This window comes from Xenopus laevis, chromosome 9_10L, assembly GCF_017654675.1.
Source record: "Xenopus laevis strain J_2021 chromosome 9_10L, Xenopus_laevis_v10.1, whole genome shotgun sequence".
Taxonomy (NCBI): domain Eukaryota; kingdom Metazoa; phylum Chordata; class Amphibia; order Anura; family Pipidae; genus Xenopus; species Xenopus laevis.
The window spans coordinates 73713049-73725169 of record NC_054387.1 but is presented as its reverse complement, the minus strand read 5'-3'; the positions used below and the strand labels follow the sequence as shown (position 1 = coordinate 73725169).

Sequence of the window (12121 nt, the reverse complement as noted above, 5' to 3'; positions counted from 1 at the left end):
CTGGAAAAAAAAGCATCATGGAATATCAACTGTTAATTAAATTTTCTTCTTTCACTCTAACCTAAGTCCATAAACAAGCATGTAGATGACCTATAAAGAGAGTATCAACATACAAGCAATAGCTATTTATTATTTCAGTGTATTAAGATACCATAATCAGAGAAGTGTGATTGCCTTAATTTTTTTGAGTTCATTGGGATAATATAGAACAGGGTTCCCCAACCTTTTTTACTTGTGAGCCACATTTAAATGTAAAAAGAGTTGGGGAGCAACACAAGCATGAGAAAGTCAATGGGGATGTCAAATAAGGGCTGTGTTTGGCTATTTGGTAGCCTCTATATGAACTGGTAGCCTACAGGAGAGTCTGTTTGGCAGTACACCTGGTTTTTATACAACCAAAACTTGCCTCCAAGCCTGGAATTCAAAAATAAGCTCCTGCTTAGAGGCCACTGGGAACAACATCCAAGGGGTTGGAGAGCAACAGGTTGCTCGTGAGCTACTGGTTGGGGATCACTGATATAGAAGAAGGTTTAAAAAGAACACATTGTAGAGTGAATGCAAATAGCTGACCCAATGTTTTGTATATATTCAAAACAGAAGGAACTGGGTAAATCAAATGTGTAGCTTTTCTTGTTTCCTATAATGTTTGCCGATAGACCTGTAGATGTTTAGTAAAAGAAATACATTGTAATCAGCATCAACTAAATTAACTAACAAGTTAACATTAAACATGTCTGAATGTCTTCTTTAACCTTATTGTAGGGACCTGTAGGATTTTTTAACGAAATTGTATTTTTTCACATTCATGTTTTCTCATCGTGGCAGTTGATCAATTTGAGATTTAAAATAAACAGTAATAATATAGTAGATGCGTTTATGCTATCTGCCTAAGTGAAACCTGTTAACTACTAGGTGATTCAGAGGAAGGAAAAAACCTCTGCAACCTCTTTAATTTGCCTCAAAATGGGGATAAAATTCCTTTCTGATTTTATGCTCTCTAAGAGGGCAATTGGATCGGCCCCTAGATGAACTTTGTACTAGAGCTAATTTCAGTAGCTTGGTATTTCCCAGCTCTTTAAAAAGGCACCCAACCATTTCTTGAAACTATCTATCAACATTATCTGGCAATATAACATACACAGGTAAAGAGACTTTCCTCAAGTTAATCTTAAAATAAAGCCTTCTTTCCTCTAGTCTGATGTTGTTGTGTTCAGTATTAGAGAGTTTATTGTACAACTTCTCCTCACAACTGAGACATTCCATTCCCTTTATCAGTTTAGTAGCTCTTGTTTGGACTTTCTCTGTTTCAGTAATATTTTTTATTGTAAAATGAAAATGATGGTGCATATTTTTTACAACTTTCATTTTAATCGATATAGAGACAGTATCTGTACTGCCATTAATGATAATTTAGTTGAATTATAAAACACAACACATCATGCAGAATATCTTCCCTCATTTATCTAAGGTCAAATCGTTTCTGCTTTATATATCAGCTCTTTAGATATGTAGTTTTAATTAGCATATCTTTACTGTAATTGCAAAATATTAGGAGAGGTACTGTGTATGTTCAATAAAATATGGTATTTAAAAAGTCTTTAATCATTTTTGGCTAAAGCTTATCTATTGGTTCATATTCTCTATTGTTACAGACCTCTTTTGTTTCCTCTGGATCAGATTCACTGCTGAATTCTTCAGTATTTGGGTTTTCAAAATCTGATTCCCCGGGAGCAATAGGCACAGCTACAGTGAGAAAAGCTTTGTTGAAAACTGTCATGTATTCCTTCTCATTTTCTGCATGTTTCTCCACACTGCTCCTGGTCCCACTTGTCATTCCATCTCTAACATAATCCTTTTCTTTTGCTATTTCCACCACTGCATTTCCAAGTACACAAATGTCATTCTTTTCATGAGTTTCTTCAAGCTGTTTTGTTTCATTAATATCTTTTTGTTTTTGGAGGAATATTTTTTCAAAAAATTCATGCAAACTTTGTTTAACATTAGCTGCTCCCCTCTGTATCCTGCCTACTGCAATCTGAAGATTGTTCATGTCACTGTCTTCATCAGTTGCAGATAAATTGTCTGAGCTAAAAGAGCTGAGGAGCAGGGCTAAGAACAAATTCAGCACCTTAAATGTAAACAAGAAAAATATTAATATTTCAAGAAATCTGCAACATTTTGTAATTTTTTTTTAAATAATAATTTAAGATAAACTACAGATGTTAAAGAGCAAATACTATATATATATATATACACAATATGCAATAAATCAGACCAGCAACACCGGGTTTTCTTATTCAAAATAACTGTATTGAAAAGTGCATGTATGTATGTATGTATGTATATATATATATATATATATATATATATATATATATATATATATATATATTCCACAACAAAATGCAATTGTGATTATTCTATTTGACTTTTGCTTAAATATGCTGGTTCTTGCAAAAAGTCACACAAGTGTTTGGTGTTTGCTTAAAGTTTTTTTTTTCCATAATTGCAACTTTTTAAAATCAAACATTGATAAATCACCCTTCCCATAGTAGAGAAATTAAAACTTACCACTAAATTTCCAATCACCATTACCAACATAAATACAATGAGACACATGGTTTGTCCTGCAACCTCCATACAGTCCCACATGGTTTCAATCCATTCCCCACATAGCACTCGAAACACAATAAGGAAGGAATGAAAGAAGTCGTTCATGTGCCAGCGAGGAAGTTCACAGTTTTCTGCAATTTTGCAGACACATTCCTTGTAACTTTTACCAAACAGCTGCATCCCAACCACAGCAAAAATAAAGACAATGATAGCCAACACCAGAGTCAGGTTTCCCAGAGCTCCTACAGAATTGCCAATTATCTTTATCAGCTGATTTAGTGTAGGCCAAGATTTTGCCAACTTGAAAACACGGAGCTGTAACAAAGCAATGAATGTCAGTTACTGATGTACCTGCAATATGTTGCAATGTATGTACTTTAAAGTTGCACACAAATCTTCATTAGATTCTATAATTCCAAAAGTTAGGAGTAGCAAAGAAAAGCAAAGAAAGATGAAGTGGAAGAAGAGGATCCACTGTGGTGCTTGTTGAGAAGAACCCCAGCCCAGTGCTAACAGGAGCACTGTCCCTGGGTATCAGAGTCTGGCCCATTCTACACTCAGTTTAACCTGTTTCATTAAGAATTCTACTATTTTTTGTCCAGTTTTCACAGGGACCGTGTTTTACCTGAAACTTGGTTTCCAATGTTAAAATGTTTTTTTAATGTCCACCACTGGAATCACCTGACTGTATCTGGGAATGATTTGAGCTACTATGTTTAGCAAACATACAGCTTTTATTCTCATTACAACTATTCTAAGCTTTTAATTTTATAAGATCTATCTTATATAGTATAAAAAGGCTGAAATACTTATTTTTCATATTTTTATCCCATTTTCATCTTGCTTTTTTTTCATCTCTATTAGTTTATTTTCAAAACCAAAGTTGGGCTTCTTCTTTCTGTTTATAATTAAAACTATTTAAACCATGAATAAAAAAAAATGAAGTTGCAAAATTAAAGATGTTTTGAATTGATTTCTCTGTTGGCCTTGTTTAATACATAAATAATAATAATAATAATAATAATAATAATAATAATAATAATAATAATAATAATAATAATAAATAAAAAGCAAAAAGTATATTCCATAAGTTCTATTCATTGAAGTTATGTTGCACAAGGGGGTATACTGGTGCTTTAACTTGACTAGCTTGAAATGAAAATATTACAATAGAAAACTCCATGCAACAAATATATATCTCAAAGGTTTTGTATAATTCTAGAAAGCGCTTCCATCATATAAAAATAAACTTGAGGATTCTATTACTAAAGATGCAATTTAATATAGCTAAAAATCTTTGATGAAGAAGAAAGGTTATCAACAACAGAGAGATACTTGAGTCTGGTAATGAAGGCTTTCTGTGACTTTAATCAAAATAACTCTATCTTTGGTGTGATTATAAAGAGCCTCCACTTGAGTAGTTTACTGCTAGCGGGACCAGCTTCACAGTAGATTTGAGATCTGTCAATGATATATTTAGAAGGTTTCTATAATTCACATTCAAATGTGCATTTTTATCTACTATTGAAGAGTAGTTGTCATTAAAATTAAGCCATCAGAAACTGATACAGGAAATCCAAAGTTGTTACTTGGCAAAGTTTTGAGAGCCAATGTTCATTTACTATCTTCATTGAAAATGTACCCTTTTTACATTCTGTATGAGGATTCTGATGTGTTGCTATACTTTTCTAGCAACAAAACAAAAAAATAACAGAAATTAGTTTAGAAACAGATTGCAGATTGTCTTAGCAAAGATTGACTTTCTGAAATGTGCATTCATTCACAAGCTGATCTCATATTAGTTATAATATATCATGATTTCAGGCCAAAACATTATAAATTTGTTCACTGGACAGTAAAATCCCACTATTTTCCATGGGAGAATTAAAACCATTTTGGCTTTGAGCAGTCATCAATATTTAGCTGCCAACTAATAATTGTATTGGCTGTTAAATGTGTCTCGTTGATAAAAACAAAAATGAATGCATTATAAATAGACAGATTCATTACATAAAACCATAAAATGTCAGCAAAGTAGTAATATTTACTACATGGTAAATTGGCCTTTATGGGAAGGAGGAAACTTTAAACAGAGTCAAGGGGAATGTGATTGAAGAATTACTCTGTGAAGATATTATTATGTTTACATATAGTTATGCTTATATATATATTTAGGTCTCCACTAAAAATTATATTAATATTTTTATGTAAGACGAATTCAAACCTGTTCAGTAGTGAAATGGGTCACTTGAAGTGTTCACTTGATAAACAGCAAAATGCTGCAAAACAGCTGCAAATCACTTTTATAGTGGTATAGTGATTTAACAAAAAATGTTGCATTATTTGCTCTAAGCATAAAATATTAATGTGATAAATCTCAGAATGTTCACCTTGCAATTAAAACAGAGATAATTTTCTAATTTGTATAGAAAACTGATTTATGCTTACCACCACTGTGTTATTTAGCCATGTGAGACAATATACTACAAACTAATGTGTTACATGGGCCAGTAAAACCACCCCACTGCAATGACAAGAGATAAAATATGAATTACCAGTCTGAAAGAGCGAAGAACTGAAAATCCGCCACTGCTGGAAAGTCCAAGTTCCATTAAACTAAGGCTCACAATGAAACAATCAAAAATATTCCAACCCTCTTGGAAATAGTAGTATGGGTCCAGGGCAATGAGCTTAAAAACCAATTCAGCTGTAAATATTCCAGTGAAAACCTTTAAAGAAAAAAAAGTAATCTGTTTTGTCATTGTAGAATATATATATATAATATATATATAGAGAGAGAGAGAGAGAGAGAGAGAGAGAGAGAGAGAGAGAGAGAGAGAGAGAGAGAGAGAGAGAGTCTGAAGAGCAGTGCACTCACCCCTAGAAAAAGGCAAAAAAAGCCCAGGTGCTGCCACAAAAAGTAATATCATCATAAAGAACAGGGATCACTCATGGGACTTAATTTATGTGCAAAACTTTAATGGTGTGAGTCGATTTTACAGTCCTGCACAGAGGACCTTTATAAAGTAATAGTAAGGAAAGAACAAGAGATGAGTGGAAATGCACTACTAAAATACTTATGTTACCTACCAGATTTCCAATGTAGAGCACATGAATGAATTGTGGAGTCATATGGGCATGTTCCATAGCCATGAATATTGTGTTTAGAACAATAGAGATTGTGATAGCAAGATCTACAAAGGGGTCCATCACAATCAATTTAACAATCCTCTTGATTTTCAACCAAGTTTCACTGCAGTTCCAGATCAAGAAACAAGTAGCAAACTTATACCAACATGGAGGACATTTACGCCGGGATTCTTGTAGCTCTGAAAAAAAGCAATGCTAATTAAAATAGTACACGATAGTATACACAATATTAAATTTTTACTAGAATTTAATATCACTATGGGGCAGATTTACAAAATTCGAGTGAAGAATTCGAATGTAAAAAACTTCGAATTTCGAAGTATTTTTTGGGTACTTCGACCATCGAATTGGTTAAATTCGATCGAATTCGAACGATTCGAAGTAAAAATCGTTCGACTATTCGACCATTCGATAATCGAAGTACTGTCTCTTTAAAAAATACTTTGACCACCTACTTCGGTAGATAAAACCTACCGAAGTCAATGTTAGCCTATGGGGAAGGTCCCCATAGGCTTGCCTGTGATTTTTTGATTGAAGGATTTTCCTTCGATCGTTGGATTAAAATCCTTCGAATCGTTCGATTCGAAGGATTTAATCGTTCGATCGAACGAAAAATCCTTCGATCGATCGATCGCAGGATTTGCGCAAAATCGTTCGACTTCGATATTCGAAGTCGAACGATTTTAGTTCCCAGTCGAATATCGAGGGTTAATTAACCCTCGATATTCGACTCTTGATGAATCGGCCCCTATGTGTTTAGTGTTTCATAGCACTTTATCAGTGATCCCCAACCAGTAGCTCACGAGCAACATGTTGCTCTCCAACCCCTTGGATGTTGCTCCCAGTGTCCCCAAAGCAGGTGCTTATTTTTGAATTCCTGGTTTGGAAGCAAGTTTTAATTACATAAAACTAAGTATAAGGCCAAGTGGAGTCTCCTGTAGGCTGCCAGTCCACATAGGGGCTACCAAATAGCCAATCACAGCACTTATTTGGCACCCAAGGGACTTTTTCATGCTCGGGTTGCTGCCCAACTCTTTTTACATTTCAATGTGGCTCATAGGTAAAAAAGGTTGGGGACCACTGCACTATATAGTACAATTGAACCCTGATTTTACATGTTTTAGAGGACAAAGAAAAGAAAAACAAGTTGAATGTTGATTTTTGATGCAAAAAATTGTCATGTTAAAAAAGTAGATTTCAATGTTTATGTACTGTTCAATACTGAATAGCAAATATAATTTAAAAGGTTTTCATACAGCTTTTATGCATTGGACAATTGAAATGAAATTTTTACTGCTTACAAGAAGGATTGCATCAAAATACTGTGTACTAAGACTGGGGGTAAATTATTGTTTTTTTTTTATTTAAAAAATTAATTTAAAACAGACTTCCACTAAGATCACAAGCCAGGAATAAGTGATTAAGCACCCCAAGCAGTTTTAAATACCACAACACTTGACACAGAGAGGTAGATCTATAGAGCCACAATTGTGTTAAAAAAGAAGTGATCACAAAAAAGTGTCAAACTCCATCAATATTTTCTGCATTATATTCTGCGATTGTTAGCTTATAGGGATGTGTGAATGTTTTTGTCTGATACAGATTTGCAGTGAAATTTTTGTTTTCACTCGGGGCAAAATTCAGAATCTGAAATCAGTTTGCCACACAGAAAAAAATGCAAACAAAACCCCACCACCCATTGACTCCAATGCATTTGCCTTGAGAAAATTCCATTTATGTATGGTTTCGCAAAGTTTTTCTCAGTTTTACTCAATATTAGCTTCTTTATGAAAAATTACAAGAGTTTTTCATGTTCACTTAGAGGGTAATTTACTAAACTCCAAATGCAAAAATCATGAAAAATTTGTGATTTTTTTTTTTTTAAATCGGACTTTTAAAAAATCACGAATTTTTCGGAATTTATTAAACCCCCGAGGATGGAAAAGTCCAAATCTAAATATCCGTCATCTCAGACCTGTCGAGGTTGCATATTAGTCAATGGGAGAAGTCCCAATTATTTTTTGATGTGCGCTATGTTTCGTGCAATACCGCAAAGTTTTCTGCGTTTTTTGGGTGAAAAATCAGATTTTTTCCCACAAAACAAATTTTCGGGAAAATGTAATAATAAATACGTTTGTAGCAGAAAATATTGAGATAAATTTGGACTTTGATAAATAACCCCCTTAAAGTCACAGAGAGAAGACAATCACAAATGAAAATTAATTAGTTCCATTTACTTTCAATTTGGGCTGTGTTTGTTGGGCTTCTCTATATTATTATTATAATTATGTCCTGCTGCTCTCAGGTGTTTGTGAGCATGTCACTCTAAATAAATGCTTTGCCTTCACAGAAGTTAAAACTATGTATAAAAGGACAATTACTGTACATCACTACAAAAATTACAATTATTGTTTTGATATTAAATTGAATAATGTCATACCTTCCATTGTGTTTGTTAGTATGCTAGCTATACTCAGGGCTCTTTGTCTTAATGAAGCATCTTCCATTAAATCCATAGAGATCTTGTAGGAGCTCGGCCTTCTTTTTCTGTCTGTCTCTGTTGTGGTGCCCTGAAAATGATTTCACACATTACTACATTTATTACATATATATGCAAAACATAACTTAACAGAACAACAACAACAAAACCTCTTACCACCATTTTTGCAACTGTAAGCACACAGCAAAAAATAAATAAATAATAAAAGCTTTATTTCATGTGCTGGGTGCATAAACAGGGGCGATCCTGGCCCCTCAGCCGCCTGAGGCAGCAGCAGTTGCTGCTGCCCCCCTCCCCCAGAAATTCACTCTTAAAAGTACTAGGAGCAGCATTTTTGCTGCCCCTGGTACCTAGTGGGGCGCTGCTGCCTGAGGCGACAGCCTCAACTCGCCTCATTGGCGAAGCACACCTGTGCATAAATACAATGAAAATCTTACAAAACATCTGTATTTCTTTAGATCCATATCTATACAACTACCTATAACTTTTTAAATAACATTTGATATTTTGACTTACATTATAGACTCTATGGGGCCGATTCACTAACTTCGAGTGAAGGATTCGAAGGTAAAAAACTTCGAATTTCGAAGGTTTTTTTGGGATACTTCGACCATCGAATGGGCTACTTCGACCTTCGACTACGACTTAGAATCGAAGGATTCGAACTAAAAATCGTTCGACTATTCGACCATTCGATAGTCCAAGTACTGTCTCTTTAAAAAAAACTTCGACCCCCTAGTTCGCCATCTAAAAGCTACCGAAGTCAATGTTAGCCTATGGGGAAGGTCCCCATAGGCTTGGCTAACTTTTTTTGATCGAAGGATATTCCTTCGATCGTTGGATTAAAATCCTTCGAATCGTTCGATTCAAAGGATTTTTATCGTTCGATCGAAGGAATTATAATTCGAGTGTTCGATCGAACTATCTGCGCTAAATCCTTCGACTTCGATATTCGAAGTCGAAGGATTTTAATTCCTAGTCGAATATCGAGGGTTAATTAACCCTCAATATTCGACCCTTAGTGAATCGGCCGCTAATTAAAGGGGTTCTAAAGTCAAAAAACAAAAAATATTTCTATGTCTCCTCCACACAAAAATTAAACATATCCCCATTTAACTTGCTTTACAAATGTTGAGCTGGTTCATGAAGGCTGACTTTTGTTCTGTTTCCTCCTCTCCTTTGTCATCTTTTCATAAGGATGATCTAACAGCTCTTAGCTTTGCTGCTGAGGAGGAATTTTAAAAGCTTTGGTTGTTCCACTTTTTCAGTAATCCACTTTGTTGCTAGGATGTGGCAAGTAGAACATTAGGAATTATGTCATACTTTTAGCCCCAACCTATTTTGTGCAAAATAGTACTGAATTCCGCAAAATGGCTTCACAAACACACCAAACCATGGATTGACTCATACAGTATAAGTGCAAGTTCAGCAGTCAGCACAGAGAACTAATTTTAATTTCCAAATTATTTTGGAATGCAAAATTGATGCCTAGTATAACTGCATATAGTATTTGGGAGAAAGAGGGACATCTTGTTTGATAGATTAGCAGTTCTCTATTTTATTAAATAAGTGTACATGCAGTTGTATACACTAAGGGGCCCATTCATTAAGTTCGAGTGAAAAGTTCGAGAAAAAATACTTCAAATTTCAAAGTGTTTTTTTGGCTACTTCGACCATCGAATGGGCTACTTCGACCTTCGACTTCGACTATTCGACCATTCGATAGTCGAAGTACTGTCTCTTTAAGAAAAAACTTTGACCCCCTAGTTCGCCACCTAAAAGCTACCAAAGTCAATGTTAGCCTATGGGGAAGGTCCCCATAGGCTTGGCTATCTTTTTTTGGTCGAAGGATAATCCTTCGATCGATGGATTAAAATCCTTCGATCGTTCGATCGAATTATTTGCGCAAAATCCTTCGACTTTGATATTCGAAGTCGAAGGATTTTAATTCCCCAGTCGAATATCAAGGGTTAATTAACCCTCGATATTCGACCCTTGATACATTTGCCCCTTAGGGGAGGATTCAGTTGTCTGTGGCAAATTCAAGTTTCTCAAAAACTTAAATAAAAACTGGCATCTTTGGAAGTTGCACTTTCAAAATTCAAGCAATTTTTAAATTTGAGCTTTCAGAAAATAAAGGGTAGAATGTGATGTCATTGCTTTTGAATTGTTTTTCCACATTTTCAAGCAATTAAGTTTTCATGTTTCGAGTTTTTCATAAATAAGTTCATATTCTAGGTAATAATTTTTTCAAGCTTTTTCACATTAAAAATAACTAATTCCCTAACCCTACCTCTCTTGGGGGTAAATTTATCAAAGAGTGAAGTTCCACCACTAGAGTGAAATTCCGCAGCTCTCAATTCATTTCTATGGGATTTTGAAAGGCGTATTTATCAATGGGTGAAAGTGAAAGTTCACCCTTTGATAAATACGCCTATAAAAATCCCATAGAAATGAATGGAGAGTGGCGGAATTTCACTCTAGTGGCGGAACTTCACTATTAACTTCACTCTTTGAAAATATACCCCTTAGTGAAACCTTTGTGTACCATACTTTACCTGAAGCCAGTGTGAAATGCACAATCACTGATTTTCTTTAACAAAGCAACATATTATCAAAATCAAATTTCCCATACACTGATATAAGACCACGTTGACAGCATAATACATTTTGACGGCAATATAAGAGAGGCCACGTGTAGCTTTTTCTACCCGCATATATGTGAAGTTATTTAATGCTGTGATTTAAACTGACATGAAACTACCTTTTTATATTATACTGTATACTTCTATCTGAGATAAACTAGAAATAAAAAGTTCAATTCTTTAAACACATATACACATATAAATATATGCAAAATGATTTGTGAAAAATGTTGTGTACAAAAGATTGGAAAAGGTACTGTATACATACATCTCATAATTTTAATTTTATCCTACATATGTTTTGAAAAGCATATTATCATTGGTGTGCATTGAAGAGAGCTAAATTAATATCCTAAAATAATTGATTAAATACAGTATTATGTTGCAATGATGTGAGATCCATATGTAATTTATTAAACAATTACAATCACACTGCTGTAATGAGCAAATTAAAAACCACAATAAATATAACAAAGGTGCAGATGGCTAGGATGAATTAAAATGAATTATAAGCATAATTTGCCTTCTTGCCCATCTTAATGGATCCTTTAATCCAAGCCTGTGTTTAAAGGGATACTGTCATGGGAAAAAAGTTTTTTCAAAATTAATCAGTTAATAGTGCTGCTCCAGCAGAATTCTGCACTGAAATCCATTTCTCTAAAGAGCAAACAGATTTTTTTATATTCAATTTTGAAATCTGACATGGGGCTAGACATTTTGTCAATTTCCCAACTGCCCCAAGTCATGTGACTTGTGCTCTGATAAAGTTCAATCACTCTTTACTGCTGTACTGCAAGTTGGAGTGATATCACCCCTCCCTTTCCCCCCTCCCCCCCAGCAGCCAAACAAAAGAACAATGGGAAGGTAACCATATAGCAGATCCCTAACACAAGATAACAGCTGCCTTGTAGATCTAAGAACAACACTCAACAGTAAAAACCCACTGAGACACATTCAGTTACATTGAGAAGGAAAAACAGCAGCCTGCCAGAAAGCATTTCTCTCCTAAAGTGCAGGCACAAGTCACATGACCAGGGGCAGCTGGGAAATTGACAAAATGTATAGCCCCCATGTCAGATTTCAAAATTGAATATAAAAAAAACTGTTTGCTCTTTTGAGAAATGGATTTTAGTGCAGAATTCTACTGGAGTAGCACTATTAACTGATTAATTTTTTGAAAAAAACATGTTTTCCTATGACAGGATCCCTTTAC

At 34.5% G+C, this 12121-nt stretch overlaps 1 protein-coding gene across 1 annotated transcript in view; it reads right to left on the bottom strand.

Annotated features, from left to right (window-relative positions):
- LOC108701353 (sodium channel protein type 2 subunit alpha) overlaps window positions 1-12121 on the bottom strand; it is an 87716-nt gene that overhangs the window by 30638 nt on the left and 44957 nt on the right. Inside the window, exons 13-17 of the mRNA XM_041576224.1 lie at window positions 8204-8333; window positions 5704-5942; window positions 5169-5342; window positions 2572-2928; window positions 1655-2128 (exon numbers count right to left, since the gene is read on the bottom strand). Of these exons, the coding sequence (XP_041432158.1) occupies window positions 1655-2128; window positions 2572-2928; window positions 5169-5342; window positions 5704-5942; window positions 8204-8333 (1374 nt within the window). The remainder of the gene's footprint in view (window positions 1-1654; window positions 2129-2571; window positions 2929-5168; window positions 5343-5703; window positions 5943-8203; window positions 8334-12121) is intronic.